The 21,219-nt window shown below is 36.3% G+C and overlaps 1 protein-coding gene across 4 annotated transcripts in view; it reads right to left on the bottom strand.

The window, feature by feature from the left end:
* Positions 1-394: 394 nt before the first annotated feature.
* Positions 395-21,219, bottom strand: part of EPS15 (epidermal growth factor receptor pathway substrate 15) — a 165,746-nt gene continuing 144,921 nt past the window's right edge. For 3 of the 4 annotated variants that reach the window (XM_082370519.1, XM_082370520.1, XM_082370522.1), the window contains 4 exons: positions 9,226-9,302; positions 7,727-7,889; positions 5,314-5,510; positions 395-2,985 (listed from right to left, as the gene is read on the bottom strand). In XM_082370519.1, coding sequence (XP_082226645.1) covers positions 2,839-2,985; positions 5,314-5,510; positions 7,727-7,889; positions 9,226-9,302 — 584 coding nt within the window. In that variant the 3' untranslated portion in view covers positions 395-2,838. The remainder of the gene's footprint in view (positions 2,986-5,313; positions 5,511-7,726; positions 7,890-9,225; positions 9,303-21,219) is intronic. The other variant, XM_082370521.1, reaches the window with a different exon arrangement.

Genomic DNA, 21,219 nt, shown 5'->3' with positions numbered 1-21,219 from the left:
AGAAGACACACATAAAGTGCTTAGTATAGTGCATTCAATAACCAATAGCTATTTTCACTATTAATAATAACATGGCTACATTTGTTTGATTAAAATAAATAATATTAAAAAGCTGTCAAACTCAAATCATTCAGAACAATCCTGTGAGTTGGGTATTATGATGTTCATTAGAAGAGGAAAATGAGGCTCAGGGAGGCTAAGTAACTTTGTCAAAGTCATCTTTCCTAAAAATGACAGACCAGGGTTGTCTGAATTTTTCACATCACAGTGCCCTCCTAGGGTCCATGTCACAAATCCTCGTTCAACAAATATATACACACCACCCACGTTTCAGGCACTGTCTCTATGCATACCCGTTTCCTATCTTTCTTTCAAAAAAACAGGACATGTCAACTAAAAAATAGTTAACATTTATTGAGTATTTTATTCTATACCAGGTACTGTCTCAAGCACTTTACACATATTAATCTGTGCTGACTGTATGCCTACCCCTCCTTGGACACAGCATGGACATAACAGAGAACCGTGCAAAACTCCATTTCAGATAGGATGTATGGATAGTATGGTTTATTATAACTTAAAGTTTATTGTTCTCATAATTACAGGCTACAGTTTAGAAGTTTGAAACATAAGAGAAAATTCTCTAAAGAGAACTCAAATAAACCTGAACAAGTAGGTAGACGATGGTTAAAGCTTCGTAAGTAGTGCCACTTAGCTCTCAGGAATACTTATCTGTCCTTTTCAAGCACAGGCTCTGGAGCCAGAGTCAACAACATAAAATATAATCATAAATGACTCTAAGACATTCATCCTACACAATTGAGCATGGAGATTTAGATATATATATATATATTTATATAATATATACATACTTTAATATTATATTGGTCCACTGAGTATACATATTTTAATAAAAGATAAGAATCTATGTAATCCAGTTAAACACACGTAAGATTAAGGTACACTTATTACATCGAAAGTTGGTGTTTATAAGTTACAGATATTTGGTACTTTCCAGAATGTTCTTTTAATTAAAAAAAATATTTTAAAACCATTTCAAACATCTGTTCATTTTCCCAGTGCAAAAGAAGGTTGTTCAAGTCAACTTACCTTTTTCCTAAAGTGTAAGGGGAAGAAAAAAACCCAAAACTCACTACCATTCGCAACTCCCAATACTACCTTCTCAATCAACTTTTGCAGTATATCCTTATAACTGGATTAGTTTATCAAAATTAAACCCTTGTGATTATGATTCAGCCCTTGCTTCATATGTATGACTTTTATGCTGAAATGTTTTAATCTATAAAAGTAGAAAAAAGCTAGCAGTGCAAGAAAGTGGTTCAAATTTGTTTTAAACTGCAGCAATCCAATTGTGTGTGGAGAGAAAAAAAGCACCATTTCAAGATGAAATGAACTGGACATTTTGGAATTTATTCATAGGCTAGGCAGCAAGTTACTCTGATTAACACAGATCAATACCACCTTGACTTGGTAACCATAGAGATATTTAATTAGTTTTTAGGTGCATTTCCCTTTATCTTGGTTTTCAATACATTATCTAAATCACTGACTCATGTTAAAAAAAATTAAGATTACAATTTACAGCCTACTTCACAGTCCATTTTAAATTCAGCTTGTCTGCTAGGTCAATTTTACAGGAGATAGGCTTTTAACACATAAAGAGCTTCGATAATTTGGCAGGTCTCTTCTCTCCCAATTAAAAAAAACAAAAAATTTTTTTGCTAGCCTGCCAGTTTTGTAGGTGAAAAACACAAAGAGAATAAACTATTTTAATCCACAAAAATGGACAAAAAGCAATAATATGATTTAATACATGTCACTTTTTTCAGTTGTATTCAGTGAATGTTTTTACATTTCAAGTAACTGAACCTTCATTAAAGAAAAAAAATATATATATGTATACAAAAAGTTAAAGTACCTTCCAGTTCTAGCTTGCTAAAGTTTCTTCTGCAAAAGTAGAAAAATAAACCTACCATGAACTAAAGAGGACAACAGTGCCATGGCAGTGGCAAAATGGCTGCCAGGTTAAGATTTTTGCTTACCTTATATTGATGGGTATATTTTAAGTGGTAATTTTTCTCCACTCTCCAGTGCTTAAAATTATGGACAGGTATGTGTTTATCTAAAATTCCCTAAATCCAGAGAAGAAAATTTTAAATATATTTCACACATGAGGCTTTAAAGTTTTTATTTAGGAAAAGATTGAGTCTGAAGCTATAATGGTTCAATCTAAAGCATCCCTTTTTCGATAGTGGAGTCAATTTATGCAAAATATTTTTTCTTGTCTATAAAAAACAAACTGAACAGTATTTTGATTATAAGGAAATACAAACACGTACTTTAAACTAGCCAATTTGCTCTATCATAAAAGAAATAGGATGTTCTTTCCCTTCCCCTCTTTCAACCATTTAAATTAGGGGAGAATACTGCCAACTTTAAGAACCCCACTGGCTATCATCAGAGTAACTACAGAACAAGGGTAGCAAAGGGATGGAACTACTTCTCTATATTCCAGAAGGCAGAAGCTTGGGTGCTCTAGCTTTCCAAGTAAAAGTAGCACAAGCAGGCAAAAGCTCACACTAAATGCACACCAGAACGGGGGCCTAGGTGAAGTTATCTGGGTTACCGCTTTTACAGGGGGAAAAAAAGGACAAATCTGAAATGGAGTTTAAAAAAAACAAAAACTTTTGTCACATTTACAGGAATCTCAAACCTTTTGTATTCCCATGCTCATAGCTAGTTTTGATACACACTGTAAATAGCTTCAGTATTCAGGAAGAAGAGTATTGTGTGATTGACAAAGAACAGGAAAATTCTTCATGCTTCTGATATTTCAGATTTGCTGAGTGCAATAGCCAGTTCTAAGTCTTCTTGCTCTTGCTGATTCAGTCGGGCGAGCCTCTGCTCTTCCTCTCTCTCACTTTCCCTCTTGGCCCACTCAATCATATCTTCTTCAGAGGGATACTGCCATTTAAAAGACAAATGAACAAACGAATAAATTCATGAGCAGAACAAACACAAGAAGGAAAAAGAACTTTTACGAAATGATATTTAACTATTTGTTTCACCTTCTGAAGGACTCTGTAAATAGCCCTGTTACTTGTTAATTTTTTTTTCTGAAAACACATTTAATCAGTTATTAAAATATGATTTAATCTTAAAAATTAATGCAGTCTACAGATAGTCTATAAAACTGAACATTAAAACATCATTTTTTTAAAAAGTGGAAGTTCTTAAGGTGAATCAGGAGATTTAAAAACAGGAGAGGGCTAGCATTTTTATCTAATGTGAAACATTTACTACTTCAACTTCAGTAAGCATCCTCACATGATAAATCATTTTCAACTTAATTCCACTGGTGATTTCCTACCTTATCCTAGCCCTTCAGGTACAGAAAAATTATGAAGAAGAATATCTATACATACATAAATTTTGTCATACATAAAATAAGAGTACTGGATATACTAAATAAGATGTGAACCTAATCGATTTTTTTAATGCATTATAAAGAATTCAGTAGACATTGAGAACTTTTTGACCTAGTCTAAATAAAACCTTAATGCTGGTAATTATTAAGTCAAGGAAATACACTTATCTACCCAAAAGAGCAACCGTGGCAGATACTAAATAAAAAAATTCTACCTGGTTTCAAGTCCTGTCATATAGAGGAATACCATAATAGGATGAATACCATAATAGGATGAAGTGAAAGAAACTGTCAGGCTTTTTGAAAATGGTAGCCTTTTCCCTAGGGAATTAGAGGGACTTTGAAACTTATGACACTTAACAAATCTTTCATAATTAAAAAAAGAAGACATCTTTATTATGAGCTGTTTAATATTATACTATACTGAGATTCTGGAATATGAAATAAGCAAAATGCCTTAGCTATTGTTCAAGACTCATTCCAACCAGGTTTTGACTTGCTGAAATCATATTTAAGATATTAAATGCCACAAACTGCCAGAAGGTTATTTTATATTAAGAGGATTATACTAAGAAGAGCAATTCTGGATTCTCTGCTTGAAACAACTCAAATTCCGTCTAATAAAAGGCAGTATAATTCTGACACTCTCCGTTTTCCAGTATTCAAAATACTGATTCCTATTCTGCTCCTTTACATTCAGAGGAAGCCACTGAAACTTAAGAGTACAGATTCAAAAGCTGGGTAGCTGAGACTAATTCTGTCTGCCTTAGTTGCATACAGATTCCTGCCTACCTCCTTTCTAACTAGAAATGGCTGCAGGGATAAAGTGACGGGTTGAGGGACCCAATGCTACACTGAGGGAGACATTAGGCAGATTGTGGTCAGAGTCACCTGGCCACTAGATCTCTTATTTCTAAATCATCTCAAGTGCTTAAGGTATTAAGTAGAGGAAAATTACTCTGTTATAAAATAGACAGCGATAAGGAAGGTCATTTTACCTGAAAAAACATCTGGGAAAATGAAACACTGTTAGTTATTCTAAGAATTAAAAAAAAAGCCTTGTTTTTATCTAAATAATGATGGAATACATGTCATTGCTTAATGTCCCTCCAGAGTGACACTTCAAGTTGGTTGTCCCATTTCTGTGATCTTATAGACCCTGCCTATGGTCTTGTCACAGCATTCTTCGATTGTCTTTACTGGCCAGCCTATGTTAGTCAGCTCTGGGAGGATGCAGAGTAAATATGGAATGCTAGTGAATTAGAGCCCCCCAAATAATTAAAGACTGTTTAGCTCTTAACAATCATATTTATTTAATAAAACCAACATTTACTTGTTAGGAACACTATTATATGAAACCAGAGTTTTATTTTCAATTCAAAGAATTCCTGGCCCTATCCTCTCATAGTTGTTGACTGGTCTCCAGAAATCATCAAGGCTTTATACACAAACACACAAACACAGTTACAAATACACAAACTCATTATTGGCATTATTCATCCAGAGGGCAGACAGCAAATGACTCTCTAATGGCCCATCATCCATAACAATTTGCAAAATAATACCTGTCAGAATTTTATTTATATTGTTTACCAAGATCAAGAGAAGGGTTTTACAAAACAACTGGTATATATCCCAAGAATTAAGACTACAAAAATCATCTGAGCAATGAAATACTTTTAGAACCAGCAAACAGAATCAAACAGAGATTTTTTTGGTTGGGGGAAGAATAAAGGTCATTTTTAACATGTTGGTAAATTTAGTTGAAATAATGCAAATTTGGCAGACTCCAAAATAATCTTTGAAAACTCTTTAAACTGTAAATGGAAAGATTTTCCCCCAAACAGCCCATTCACAGTACTTACAGCACTGAAGTTAGCAAAATTGCTGGGGTCAGCCTCTTTATTGGTAGTGGTAGTAGTAGTAGAAGAAGAAGAAGTGAATGGATCACAAAACATATCAGGATCTTTTTCTTTGGGGCTATCATTGCCTGGGAAAGGCTGAAATGGATCATTCAGTTTAAAGGGATCAGAAGAATCCAATTTGTTGATGGGTCTTTTCCCTGGATCAAAATCATTACAATTAACTCAACCAGCAAATATGGCAAACACAAACACACAAGAACATGAACACAGGGAGCATTAAAGAGCTGGGGGTGGGGAATGGGGGTCAGTACCTCAAACACATTCTTAATATGGTCTTAAACTATCACAACCAACACTCTGTCCTCAAATCTTCACACACAACCTCTCAAATACATTCTAGCTCTATGTAGCTAAATGGAAAAATAGCAAAGAAGGGGGGAAATGGGCCGGGAATCTTATCTGCCCAGAGAGTTGACCTTCTCTTCTCCAAAGCAGCATGTCCCCAAGAAAAGAGAGAGGAATGGACAAAACAGCAGGAGAATGACAAAGAATAATGACAAAAATGGCCTCTGCTGTGATAACCTCTGCCTGATACAGTTATCCACTAGTGGCAGGAAGGGCAAATGAGCTTTGAAAAATGTTAATATTCTTCTGATTTTTCTCTGGATCTATATGTAACACCTGGGAGCATGAAATTAAAAACTACCTTGGTAAAGCCCACCTTTTTCTTGCTATTACAATATTTCAAACTGAAGAATAAAGAGAATGCTTTGAAGCCCAGGCCCTAAATCTTTGTGGCTGCTGATCAACTAAATCTTTTACCAAACAGCATACTGTTGCTCATTAATTCAGCACCATTTTCAAACAAGTTTTCTAATTTTAAAGACTTAAACTCAGTACTTCCTGAAGAAAGGATAATAAGAACAGGTGTTAAAATATCCTCAAGTATATAGATTTTCCTAAAGATGTGTTAAGCTGGTAAAAGCAATCATAACAACAGATTCTTTCTGGCACTGTAGCAGCTTACAAAAGGTGTTCACATCTCATATCTCAAAGGATCCTTCCACAATCCTGTGAAGGTAGGCAACATTAGAATTAATGCCACCATCTAATAGCTCAGATAGCTGAGGTTCAGACATATGAAGTTACACACTCAAGATCACAGAGCTAATCAGAGAATATCCAGAATTAGAACCCAGATCTTTAAGCTGCAGTTCAACAAACCATCCTTCTTTCCTTGATTTTTCTACAGTGATATATACTCACTTTGCTGAAGTCTTAGATTTAGTTACAGCACTAGTATATTAGTTTACTTAGGATTTTAAAAATAACCTCACTATTGGCACCTTACCGGTATAAAACTTAGATGAGCAAATTAACTATCATTTTTTTAAAATATATTCTGACAACCTTACTCTCTAGTGATATATGATACAGGCTACTTTTCCTTAAAAGATAAAAATAACTTGATCACCTGATTTTTCAACAGGTAGTTGGGTATTAACAATTTTATTTGCAATTCTTTAAATCAAAGAAGAAAAAAAAAAAATCTGCCCAAGAAATACCATAGGGAGGCTGTTATGAAAAGGCAAGAATAATATTCTAGAACTACTGAGGCTGAAAATTTAACACGGAATGATATATGATTAAAACAATAATGTACCAGATGCGTCTTCTCACAAGTAGCACTACAACTATTCAGGGGATTGCCTTTTTACCACTTCTCATGAACTTTATTATCTTCATCAAAAACAAACAAACAAAACCCCTTTCTTTTCTATAGTGCTAAACAAAACAAAAAAAATAAGAATAGTAAGAATTTGTTTCTAGACCAAAAACATCACTTTTATAAAATAAAGGAGTCTCTTATTAAGTCAAGTAAAATAATATTTTCCTCCAAGAAAAACAATACTTTCTTTTAAAATTCTGATACCAAAAAGCTGAATTCCGGATACCAAAAAGGCCATATATTCTCACATTAAAGGACTTAAGGAAGACTTCACATTTAGCAGGAAAAAGAAAGGGACTTAGAATTAATCTTCGCTTATAGAAATTTATTAAAATACCAAAGCGCAGGAAACTGTTGTTCAAATGGTAATCAATGAGCTTCCAAAAAGTAAGAGATTTCGTTGGTACTCTCCTTTTTTCATTTACTGCCTCTCTAAAATGATTTAAAGAGAAATTAGCTCTTGCTAGAAAAATAGTTCATGACAGTTACACAGGCTGGCTTCTTAGGCACATATCTGTAATTCTGCATTAAGGTCAGAACAGATGATAGCAGCAGGCTTCTGCTGTGTTTTCAGACTTGTTTTGTTTAAGGCCCTTTATATAAAGTCTACAAATAAGGCCCACACAATACTTTTCAGAAAGAAAAAGGAAGTAGTTGATTTAGGAAAGGTATCAACTCTCATACCAGGTGGTGGTGGGCAGGGTCTTGTTGGAGTTCCAATCTTTGGTGGCAGTGCTGGGGGTACACCTTCATTTTTGATGGATGTTTCCTCAAGCATATTTTTTGTAATGACCGTATTGCTGATGGAGCTTGATGTAGCTGAACTAAAAGGATCTTCATTGTTGACCTTTGTTTGAAAAGAAATTACTCATGATTATATATACTATGCCAACCAAACTGTACGTGGTAATGGAGGATTTGGAAGAGTGATCTTCAGTATTACGCAGCTTTATTGATTTCAATTCTGAGAGCACTAACATTTTAACCTTTGCATTCAGAACCAAAATGGAAAAAGTTTTTTAACTGTTCTATATGAGTAGTGATAATAACATCACTACTTATTAAGAGCAACAGATCATGCCAAAACAAGCCAACTCTGGATTAAAGGTTTATCAAGATTCAGGTGATACAAAACCACTGAGGCCCTTTATAAAGGGACTAATATATTTTTCCTCAAGTGAATATCTGATCCAAATGATAAAGGAAAAAATACCTATTCCACACTTGCCAATGCACTTAAATATAGGAAAGATTTAATACTAAAGTCAAAGAAAATGGCATCTTAAAAAACATTAAAGACAACCTGAAAGTCAATTTTTTTTTAAAGCAAACTGATCCCATGGCATAAGTCTTATTGTGGGTCTGAAGACCTGGCCTCTCTAATACATGGAGTAATGAAAGATTCACTTTTCTGTAATGAATCGGATATTACACTTTAGGCCAGTGTTTCTCTAAAGAAGCACGCTGACATTTTGGGCTGGATATAGCTCTGTGTTGTGGCGCTGGACAGGGTGTTGCAGGGTGTTGCACAACATCCCTGGTCTCTATCCACTAGATATGAACAGCCCTCCTCCTCAGCTGTGACAACCGAAAATGTCTCTAGACATTGCCAAATGTTTCCTGAGGGGTGGGGGTGGGGGGAATAACACCCAGTTGAGAACCAATGATAGAGACAATGTGACATATACTCTAATTTTACTCCTTTGGCCTGAATCAATCCTAGGGCTACATTGGAAAATAGGTAATGGACATATAGTGCTGGGCTATTAATTATCTTAATACTAACCTTAACAGTCTCAGAACATAAAATCAAGCAACCAGTACAGAGAGGATGGAATGAATGCCCAGATTTTACAGCTATTGCCCCAGACAGTCAACAGGGGAAAAATGTAGTTCAATTGGAAGAAACATGTTTAAAGAGACAGAAGACTCTTAAAGTTGTTGAGCAAACGTGCCAGTAGAAAATTATAATTATCTGTACCATCACCATTGTCTCTGTGCACAGAAATGTCTACTTTGATTACATCTTATATTTCATTTCTGTCTGAAATCAATGTTTGCTGTGCCTTACTGAAATCAAGTTGCAATCTCTGTGAGGGTCAGGTTATAAAATCGAAAGGAAGGATCACTCCTTTGGTGGAAACACAGTATATTTTACTTTCCTACTAATTACTGCAGATTACCTTTGACAATGTGCTGAAGTCAGCAAATCCATCTTCAAATGATTCATTTCCAAAAACAGAAGCAAAGGGGTCTGTGGCTAAAATGAATAAAGAAAATCAATGCAATAGGACAGAAAGACATCAAATTTCATGTCCTCTTTTGGTTAGCAACATTCAGACAAATGAAAAATATCTAATCCCAAATATTAGTCCCTGAATTTAAGTCCACAAAGACAGTTTAGCACACTGATGAATGACTTAAGAATCAAAAACAGGTGAACTAACTCTAGGTAAAGTGTTTAAGGCTTTGAAATACACGTCAAATAATATAGCTCCCATGTGCTTAAACTATTTCTAATAAAGACATCATGAAGTAAAAAAAACTACACACCATTAATTCCACATTTCACACACACCCTTCAAGGTCCATTTCAAATACTACCATATCCACAAAGCCTAGAATAACCTAGGTGTCTCTAATTCACACAGCAAGAAGTGATTTCTTCCTTCTTTGTGGCACTGACAGCATTCTAGTTTGTATTATGGTTATCTGTGATTGATACATCACCCCTACTAGATTGTAAGGTCCTTAAAAACAAGGAATAACACTTATCCAATAAAGAACGAATGGTCAAAAAAGATTCATTGGCCATATATAAAATTGAAGAAAATAAGAAGATAGAGTTCCTACGTCTGAAAAGCTCATAGTATAGTGACAGACATATACACAAACAATAATAAAATAATCTTAAATGAGCTATTAGAGAGGTATAAAAAACCTGTCATAGAAGCCATTAACTGGGAGAATCGGGAAAAGCATCAAATAGGCCATTACATTTGACCTAGGTCTTTTAAATAAGGGATGGAGTCTGCTGAATAGATGGAGGTGGGGGAAAGAAATCTATTCCAGGCAGAGGAACAGTAATTGCAAAAGCAGTATTTAATCCCTGCTCCACAGGCATAAGAAGTTATCTGTTCCATCACAGTGCACTTAACAAACAGATTAACATTTTCAGCTGGAACAAACTGACTTACTTTGAGATAGGCTTTGTCTGTTCAGGCATAAAGGCTACCAATAAGGTCAAAGAATATTTATAGGAATTGCTGCTTGATATAAGAAAGCAGAAAGAAACAAAGGAAGAAGAAAGTGAATCTCAAAAGTGAGGGTAAGACAGAGGAAAGAGGCACAGAAAAATACTCCTTGTTCTTCCTTAACTCATCTTTACATCAAATCAGTTTTAGGACAAAGTGTGCTCACCCACTCATTTAAATGTGTAAAGTGTGCCCTTACCTCTAACAGTGAGTACACGATCGACATAAACAGAAGAGGGGCAAGGAAGATATACATTATCTTTGTCTTGTCACCAAGCCAGTCATGAGGTGGGTAGAAGCACAGAGAAAATCAGTCCTTTAGGGACACACCAATAACTCTGAACCTGAAGAGGATGTTGAGAGTCCAGAGTTACAGGAAATCCTACAGCTTTAGCCATAAAAGATGGTTTTGTATTACTACATATCTGCTGCGTCCCACAGCCTCAGGCCCGGCCTAGTCACGGGTGCTGTTTCAGGCTTTCCCTTCTTTCTCCTCCTCTTCCTGTAATTCCTGATGCAGTGGCAGCTGAGGTACAGCCTGAGCAGGATGCAGACGCTCTCCTGATTGGTATAAGGGTAACGATGGAAAAGGAGTTGGGCTCATTTCACTTGACGGACTGAAAAATCTGCTTCATGCTTTTGCTCTGCCATGGTACCACAGCTTTTACAAGCAGTCATAATACATGTGACAACACTGCTGAGTTAGGTCAGGTTTGACTGAAATACTATGAAGTGTACATTGTGAAAGACATTAATAAAAAACATGACACTTGTATATGAAGAATATGCTATATGTAGGTTACTGGAGTTTTGTTTTTTTTTTTTTCTTTTTTTAAATTATTTATTTATTTATTTATTTATTTATTTATGACTGTGTTGAGTCTTTGTTTCTGTGCGAGGGCTTTCTCTAGTTGCAGCAAGTGGGGACCACTCTTCATCGCGGTGCACGGGCCTCTCACCATCGCGGCCTCTCTTGTTGCGGAGCACAGGCTCCAGATGTGCAGGCTCAGTAATTGTGGCTCACGGGCCCAGTTGCTCCGTGGCATGTGGCATCTTCCCAGACCAGGGCTCGAACCCGTGTCCCCTGCATTGGCAGGCAGATTCTCAACCACTGCGCCACCAGGGAAGCCCTGGAGTTTTTTTTTAAACATCTTTATTGGAGTATAATTGCTTTACAATGGTGTGTTAGTTTCTGCTTTATGACAAAGTGAATCAGCTATACATATACATATATCCCCGTATCTCCTCGCTCGTGCGTCTCCCTCCCACCCTCCCTATCCCACCCCTCTAGGTGGTCACAAAGTTCATCTCCCTGTGCTATGTGGCTGCTTCCCACTAGCTATCTATTTTACATTTGGTAGTATATGTATGTCCATGCCACTCTCACTTTGTCCCAGCTTACCCTTCCCCCTCCCCGTGTCCTCAAGTCCATTCTCTATGTCTGCATCTTTATTCCTGTCCTGCCCTTAGGTTCTTCAGAACCTTTTTTTTTTTTTTAGATTCCACATAAATGTGTTAGCATACGGTATTTGTTTTTCTCTTTTTGACTTACTTCACTCTGTATGACAGACTCTAGGTCCATCCACCTCACTACGAATAACTCAATTTCATTTCTTTTTATAGCTGAGTAATATTCCATTGTATATATGTGCCACACCTTCTTTATCCATTCATCTGTCAATGGACACTTAGGTTGCTTCCATGTCCTGGTTACTGTACATAGAGCTGCAAAGAACATTGTGGTACCTGACTCTTTTTGAATTATGGTTTTCTCAGGGTATATGCCCAGTAGTGGGACTGCTGGGTCGTATGGTAGTTCTATTTTTAGTTTTTTAAGGAACCTCCATACTGTTCTCCATAGTGGCTGTATCAATTTACATTCCCACCAACAGTGCAAGACAGTGCCCTTTTCTCCGCACCCTCTCCAGCATTTATTGTTTCTAGATTTTTTGATGATGGCCATTCTGACTGGTGTGAGGTGATACCTCATTGCAATTTTGATTTGCATTTCTCTAATGATTACTGATGTTGAGCATCCTTTCATGTGTTTGCTGGCGATCTGTATATCTTCTTTGGAGAAATGTCTATTTAGGTCTTCTGCCCATTTTTGGATTGGGTTGTTTGTTTTTTTGATATTGAGCTGCATGAGCTGCTTGTATATTTTGAAGATTAATCCTTTGTCCGTTGATTCATTTGCAAACATTTTCTCCCATTCTGAGGGTTGTTTTTTCATCTTGTTTATGATTTCCTTTGCTGTGCAAAAGCTTTTAAGTTTCATTAGGTCCCATTTGTTTATATTTCTTTTTATTTCCATTTCTCTAGGAGGTGGGTCAAAAAGGATCTTGCTGTGATTTATGTCATAGAGTGTTCTGCCTATGTTTTCCTCTAAAAGTTTTATAGTGTCTGGCCTTACATTTAGGTCTTCAATCCATTTTGAGTTTATTTTTGTGTATGGTGTTAGGGAGTGTTCTAATTTCATTCTTATACATGTAGCTGTCCAGTTTTCCCAGCACCACTTATCAAAGAGGCTGTCTTTTCTCCATTGTATATTCTTGCCTCCTTTATCAAAAATAAGGTGACCATATGTGCATGGGTTTATCTCTGGGCTTTCTATCCTGTTCCATTGATCTATATTTCTGTTTTTGTGCCAGTACCATACCGTCTTGATTACTGTAGCTTTATAGTATAGTCTGAAGTCTGGGAGCCTGATTCCTCCAGCTCCGTTTTTCTTTCTCAAGATTGCTTTGGTTATTCGGAGTCTTTTGTGTTTCCATACAAATTGTGAAATTTTTTGTTCTAGTTCTGTGAAAAATGCCATTGGTAGTTTCATAGGGATTGCACTGAATCTCTAGATTGCTTTGGACAGTACAGTTATTTTCACAATGTTGATTCTTCCAATCCAAGAACATGGTATTATCTCTCCATCTGTTTGTATCATCTTTAATTTCTTTCATTAGTGTCTTATAGTTTTCTGCATACAGGTCTTTTGACTCCTAAGGTAGGTTTATTCCTAGGTATTTTATTCTTTTTGTTGCAAGGGTAAATGGGAGTGTTTCCTCAATTTCGCTTTCAGATTTTTCATCATTAGTGTATAGGAATGCAAGAGATTTCTGTGTGTTAATTTTGTATCCTGCTACTTTACCACATTCAGTGATTAGCTCTAGTAGTTTTCTGGTAGCGTCTTTAGGATTCTCTATGTATAGTATCATGTCATCTGCAAACAGTGACAGCTTTACTTCTTCTTTTCTGATTTGGATTCCTTTTATTTCTTTTTCTTCTCTGATTGCCATGGCTAAAACTCCCAAAACTACGTTGAATAATAGTGGTGAGAGTGGACAACTTTGTCTTGTTCCTGTACTTAGAGGAAATGGTTTCAGTTTTTCACCATTGAGAACGATGTTGTCTGTGGGTTTGTCATATATGGCCTTTATGATGTTGAGCTAAGTTCCCTCTATGCCTACTTTCTGGAGGGTTTTTATCATAAATGGGTGTTGAATTTTGTCAAAAGCTTTTTCTGCATGTATTGAGATGATCATATGGTATTTCTCCTTCAATTTGTTAATATGGTTTATCACACTGATTGATTTGCGTATATTGAAGAATCCTTGCATTCCTGTGATAAACCCCACTTGATCATGGTGTATGATCCTTTTAACGTGTTGTTGGATTCTGTTTGCTAGTATTTTGTTGAGGAGTTTTGCATCTATGTTCATCAGTGATATTGGCCTGTAGCTTTCTTTCTTTGAGACATCTTTGTCTGGTTTTGATATCATGGTGATGGTGGCCCCATAGAATGAGTTTGGGAGTGTTCTTACCTCTGCAATATTTTGGAAGAGTTTGAGAAGGATAGGTGTTACCTCTTCTCTAAATGTTTGATAGAATTCGCCTGTGGAGCCATCTGGTACTGGGCTTTTGTTTCTTGGAAGAGTTTTAATCACAGTCTCAATTTCAGTGCTTGTGATTAGTCTGTTTATATTTTCTATTTCTTCCTGGTTCAGTCTCGGAAGGTGGTGCTTTTCTAAGAATTTGTCCATTTCTTCCAGGTTGCCCATTTTATTGGCATAGAGTTGCTTGTAGTAATCTCTCATGATCCTTTGTATTTCTTCTGCAGTGTCAGTTGTTACTTCTCCTTTTTGTTTGTAATTCTATTGATTTGAGTCTTCTCCCTTTTTTTCTTGACGAGTCTGGCTAATGGTTTATCAATTTTGTTTATCTTCTCAAAGAACCAACTTTTAGTTTTATTGATCTTTGCTATTGTTTCCTTCATTTCTTTTTCATTTATTTCTGATCTGATCTTTATGATTTCTTTCCTTCTGATAACTTAGGGGTTTTTGTGTTCTTCTTTCTCTACTTGCTTTAGGTGTAAGGTTAGGTTGTTTAATTGAGATGCTTCTTTTTTCTTGAGGTAGGATTGTACTGCTATAAACTTTCCTCTTAGAACTGCTTTTGCTGCATTCCATAGGTTTTGGGTCGTCGTGTTTTCATTGTCATTCGTTTGTAGGTATTTTTTGATTTCCTCTTTGATTTCTTCAGTGAACTCTTGGTTATTTAGTAGCATATTGTTTAGCCTCCATGTGCTTGTATTTTTTACAGACTTTTTCCTGTAATTGATAACTAGTCTCACAGCGTTGTGGTCGGAAAAGATACTTGATACAATTTCAATTTTCTTAAATTTACCAGGTTTGATTTGTGACCTATGATATGATCTATCCTGGAGAATGTTCCATGATCACTTGAGAAGAAAGTGTATTCTGTTGTTTTTGGATGGAATGTCCTATAAATATCAGTTAAGTCCATCCTGTCTAATGTGTCATTTAAAGCTTGTGTTTCCTTATTTAATTTCATATTGGATGATCTGTCCATTGGTGAAAGTGGGGTGTTAAAGTCCCCTACTATGATTGTGTTACTGTCGATTTCCCCTTTTATGGCTGTTAGCATTTGCCTTATGTATTGTGGTGCTCCTACGTTGGGTGCATAAATATTTACAATTGTTATATCTTCTTCTTGGATTGATCCCTTGATCATTAGGTAGTGTCCTTCTTTGTCTCTTGTACTAGTCTTTCTTTTAAAGTCTATTTTGTCTGATATGAGAATTGCTACTCCAGCTTTCTTCTGATTTCCATTTGCATGAGATGTCTTTTTCCATCCCCTCACTTTCAGTCTGTATGTGTCCCTAGGTCTGAAGTGGGTCTCTTGTAGACAGCATATATACGGGTCTTGTTTTTGTATCCATTCAGCCAGTCTATGTGTTTTGGTTGGACCATTTAATCCATTTACATTTAAGGTAGTTATCGATATGTATGTTCCTATTACCATTTTCTTAATTGGTTTGGGTTTGTTATTGTAGGTCTTTTCCTTCTCTTGTGTTTCCTGCCTAGAGAAGTTCCTTTAGCATTTGTTGTAAAGCTGGTTTGGTGGTTCTGAATTCTCTTAGCTTTTGCTTGTCTGTAAAGGTTTTAATTTCTCTGTCGAATCTGAATGAGATCCTTGCTGGGTAGAGTAATCTTGGTGGTAGCTTTTTCCCTTTCATCACTTTAAATATGTCCAGCCACTCCCTTCTGGCTTGCAGAGTTTCTGCTGAAAGATCAGCTGTTAACCTTATGGGGATTCCCTTGTATGTTATTTGTTGCTTTTCCCTTGCTGCTTTTAATATTTTTTCTTCGTATTTAATTTTTGATAGTTTGATTAATATGTGTCTTGGCATGTTTCTCCTTGGATTTATCCTGTGTGGGACTCTCTGCACTTCCTGGACTTGACTGACTATTGCCTTTCCCATATTAGGGAAGTTTTCAACTATAATGTCGTCCAATATTTTCTCAGTCCCTTTCTTTTTCTCTTCTTCTTCTGGGACCCCTATAATTCAAACGTTGGTGCATTTAGTGTTGTCCCAGAGGTCTCTGAGTCTGTCCTCAATTCTTTTCATTCTTTTTTCTTTATTCGGCTCTACGGTAGTTACTTCCACTATTTTATCTTCCAGGTCACTTCTCCGTTCTTCTGCCTCAGTTATTCTGCTATTGATTCCTTCTAGAGAATTTTTAATTTCATTTATTTTGTGGTTCATCATTGTTTGTTTGCTCTGTAGTTCTCCTAGGTCCTTGTTAAACATTTCTTGTATTTATTTTCTCCATTCTGTGTCCAACATTTTGGATCCTCTTTACTATCATTACTCTGAATTCTTTTTCAGGTAGGCTGCCTATTTGCTCTTCATTTGTTTGGTCTGGTGGGTTTTTACCTTGCTCCTTCATCTGGTGTGTGTTTCTCTGTCTTCTCATTTTGCTTAACTTACTGTGTTTGGGGTCTCCTTTTCACAGGCTGCAGGTTTGTAGTTCCTATTGTTTTTGGTGTCTGCCCTCAGTGGCTAAGGTTGGTTCAGTGGGTTGTGTAGGCTTCCTGGTGGAGGGGACTGGTGCCTGTGTTCTGGTGGATGAGGCTGGATCTTGTCTTTCTGGTGGGCAGGACCATGTCCAGTGTGTGTTTTTGGGTGTCTGTGACCTTACTGTGATTTTAGGCTAATGGGTGGGGTTGCGTTCCTGTCTGGCTAGTTGTTTGGCATAGGGTGTCCAGCACTGTAGCTTGCTGATCGTTGAGTGGAGCTGGGTGTTAGTGTTGAGATGTAGATCTCTGGGAGAGCTTTCACCGTTTGATATTACGTGGAGCCGGGAGGTCTCTGGTGGACCAATGTCCTGAACTTGGCTCTCCCACCTAGAGGCACAGGTCTGACACCCGGCCGGAGCACGAAGACCCTGTCAGCCACACAGCTTTTGGGAAGTCTGCAGTCTTCTGCCAGCGTTCAGTAGGTGTTCTGTAGGAGTTGTTCCACATGTAGATGTATTTCTGGTGTATTTGTGGGGAGCAAGGTGATCTCCATGTCTTACTCCTCCGCCATCTTGAAGGTCTCCTTAGAGTTTTTCTATACGTCCTTCATCATAAGAAATGATCTATTCAGCATTGGTCCAAACACTGGGGAACGTATCCTAGATGAATGACAAAGCACTTTTGCCTAAATTGGGAAAATAAGACTTTGGAAAGAACTTTCTCAAATATTGATCACGGTTGATATGAAGCAGAGACTTGTCCAGAAACTGGAAGGACTCACTGATCATGAACTTGTTCACATTATGTGTGAGACACCTGCTGAGGAGTCCCAGAAATACTGGGAGAGGAACTCAGTAGGTGGCTTTCTTTTTCTTGAGGCACACAGGAGCCATGGGTCAGCAGAATCAGACTTTGAATGCAAAGGTAATCTGATTAGCACCCTCTTCTCCCCAAGAATAAAGGTAATGATCTTTTTGGAGATATACATAAAAGCATAATTTTAAAATATCATCTATAATCTGATTAGCAGAAATAATCCTGAGGAGAGGGGTTTGAGGAATGGGCAACGTGGATGAAGGGGTCAAGAGGCACAAACTGCCAGTCATAAAATAAATAAGTCATGGGTATGTAATGTACAGCATGGGGACTAAAGTTAGTAATATTGTATTGCAAACTTGAAAGTTGCTAAGAAAGTAAATCTTAAAAGTTCTCATCACAAGGAAAAAAATTTGTAACTTTGTATGGTGATAGATGGTAAATAGACTTATTGAGGTGATCATTTTGCAATGCACACAAATGTTGAATCATTATGTTGTACACCTGAAATTAACATAATGCTTGTCAATTACACTTCAATTTAAAAGAAAGGAAAGAAAGAAAGAGAGAGAAGGAAAGAAAGAACCCATACCAATATCTTAGCATACTTATTTTCCAGCTTTTTTCCCTGGTATTTTTTTCCTTATATATTTGAGATCATACTATGCTGACATGCTTTTTTGTGAGGTGTGAATGATAAAGCTACATTTTAGGCATATCACTTTTTACCCCTTTACCCTCATTTAATTCATAGCAATCATCATCCCTGACATGTTATATATTTGTTTACATAAGCTCTAAAAAAGACAGGAACTTTGTTCACTACTGTATCCTCAAGGTCAAGAACACTCATATTTGTTGAAAATATTAAAGGATAAAAAGGACAGAAACCATCTAGTTACTAAGGATATTCCAAACAGATACCATAACATTTCTTAGTACCACCAGCTGACCAACAAGGAATAACGGGAACCTTAAGGCTCACAAATAATCCCAAAGAACAGCTGTCTACCAGAGAATCCTGGGAGGAAGAAGAAAGCTTTTTTTCCTCCATGACCCATTCACAATCCATAAAATAATTAAGCTCAAGCTCACAGAAAACCTTCAAGAGATACACGTGAATCACAGTCATTAGTAAAGGATCTACTTTCTCAAGCTGGTCTTCAATTAGTTCACTCACTCACTGACCCACTAATCTATTCACATTTAGTAAGCATCTTTTATGTTCAAGCCTAGGTACTAGGGATTTAGGGGGAAATAAGACACAACATCTACCTTCAAGGAACTCATGATTTAACTGAGTGATATACATGTACACAACTGCTACACAGTAAGTGTTAAAGTTCAAAGAGAGTAAAGGAGAAATAACACCTAGATTTATGTGGAAGGGGCAAAAAAGACTTTACAAAAAAGCTTTCACACTTTTACTTGTGGACAGAAAGGAGGTGGGAGGAGACAGAGATATACACTCACTATACCCAAATATACACCTGCTCATGCACACACATTTTTCCATTCAAAAATTAAGTGGCCTTGAAGAAACATTCATGACCTGTGGTTTGTGGAAATGGAGAAAATTAAAGAAGAAACATGAAAGAAAGCAGAGGCTAAGAACTGTAAAATATATGAACATCTGCATGCTTAGCCTGAGTCACTGCCTGTAAAAACGAAGACCTACTTGGCATTTTACTAATGCTGGTGTCAAAGATGCTCTGGGGACACCATGAGTTCCCTTCTATATCCTCAGAATGTTATAAAGCTTTAATTAAGAATTGGAGGGACTTCCCTGGCGGTCCAGAGGTTAAGACTCCTCGCTTCCACTGCAGGGGGTGTGGGTTCGATCCCTGGTTAGGGAACTAAGATCCTGCATGCCACACAGTGCAGCCAAAAAATTTTTAAAATAAAAAAAAAGAATTCTTCACATTCTTGATAGTCACCATCAATGCAATTTTCATTTGTACAGGTAGCTGGTAGCAAGTAACAGAAGATTATCAAAAAAAAAAAAAAAAAACAAGAATTGGAAAGATTCTGCATTTTCTCAGTTAGGAGTTAGTAAAATATTCCATGCAAAAAATTTTCTGGCACCAGAACTAATCTCATTTATAATGAAGCGTAAAAAGAACATTTACAAGTCAAAATAAAATATATGTAGAAACTGAGTGACCTGAATTTGCTTTCTTTAGTTTTCTTTATTAGTCTTGCAATGTGTCTATCACCAGGAGGAAATGCTAAAATAATTGAGACAAAATATTAAAAATATTTAACATCCTCCTATTACTATCATAACTACAATATTTTAGAGATAGGTGTAGAGTGATTGATTTTTAATAACAAAAATTTACCCTTATGTTTTTAATTTATTTTGAAAGCTTACAATTTTCCTATTCTGTGGGATTAATCTTTTTGCTGACTAAATTTCCCAGTGAAAAAGGACAGGGGTATAGAGGTGTGAGTAAGGAAGGTAAATGTCCTGTGTTTGTGGCCTTGGGTATGTCATGCCACCTCTCTGAGTCTCCGTGGTTTTCAGATGTTGAGAGTTTATGAACAAGTAAACTAAATAAATATGTTAAGAGCCTATATATAAGTTGGCGGAGAACACATATTTACCAACTTAACCATGAAAACTAAAAAAAAAAAAAAAAAGTCCAGCTTTCATTTGTCAAACAAAAAGAACTTTAAAAACTAAAGAGAAGAGAAAACAATTGTAGACTAAAAGAATCCTTTCCAGGAAAAGAGCTGGCAACACACACACACACACACACACACACACACACTCACTCTCTCCCTCTCCCTTGTCTCTATGTCATTTGGAACTAATGAAGAGTATATTACAAGTAACTAGTCTGCATTTGGAAACCATTAAACTAAAAAGCAGTAGCAGCAATAACAACAACTACCATTTACTAAGACAGGAACCACAATAAATACTTTAACATACATTATCTCATTTACTCTACCCAACAAAGCCTGAGGTGTAATTATTAACCTCACTTTATAGTTTAGGAAACTGAGACTTAGAAAACCTAAGGAACTAGCAATGTTATCTGAGTAAGTTCAGGCAGCTGGACTCAAGCATCCATGTCCTATTGATGACAACTCCTCTCACGACTGTTTATGTTTCCATTGAATTCAAAATCTTATGACAATGTAGCAGATTTGAGACACATCATTTATTCATTTTTTCAGCAGTCAATCTCTAAGCCTTTGCTACGTCTCAAAAGTTCTGGGATGACTCGCAGGTCTCTGCCTGGGCAACTGAGTAGACGGTAGCACTATTAGCAGAGATGGGATATCCAGATGTTTAGCATTGTTTTACATTTCATAAGGTGGACAACTTTACTTTCAGACATATATCTCTGACACATTAAGTAAAAGACCATCAAATATATATATATACACACATATAATATAAATAATACAAATATAACAGACAATATATTTAAAAATATAAATAATATATGATATATAAATGTTTACAATATAAATAGCATATAATATATAAATATAAATAATAAAAAATTATATACATACCCACACACATATATTTGGAGCACAGGGCTAGTGACTTAGATTTGTGGTTAGTAATATGATCAAATGTTAACAAAGACAATTCTGGCAGTCATGCAAGATCAGCAGGTAAAGAGACTGGAGGCGACTTGATATCATAGTCCAGGTAAAACATGATGAGGACCCAAACAAAGCTGAGTATAATGAGGAACAGACAATCAGGGTCCAATTGCGGGTAAAAGAACAAGACTTGGCAATTTATTGGAGATGAGGAACAATAGAGAA

This window comes from Balaenoptera borealis, assembly GCF_965194805.1.
Source record: "Balaenoptera borealis genome assembly, chromosome: 1".
NCBI lineage: Eukaryota > Metazoa > Chordata > Mammalia > Artiodactyla > Balaenopteridae > Balaenoptera > Balaenoptera borealis.
This window is presented reverse-complemented; position numbering and strand designations above follow the sequence as displayed.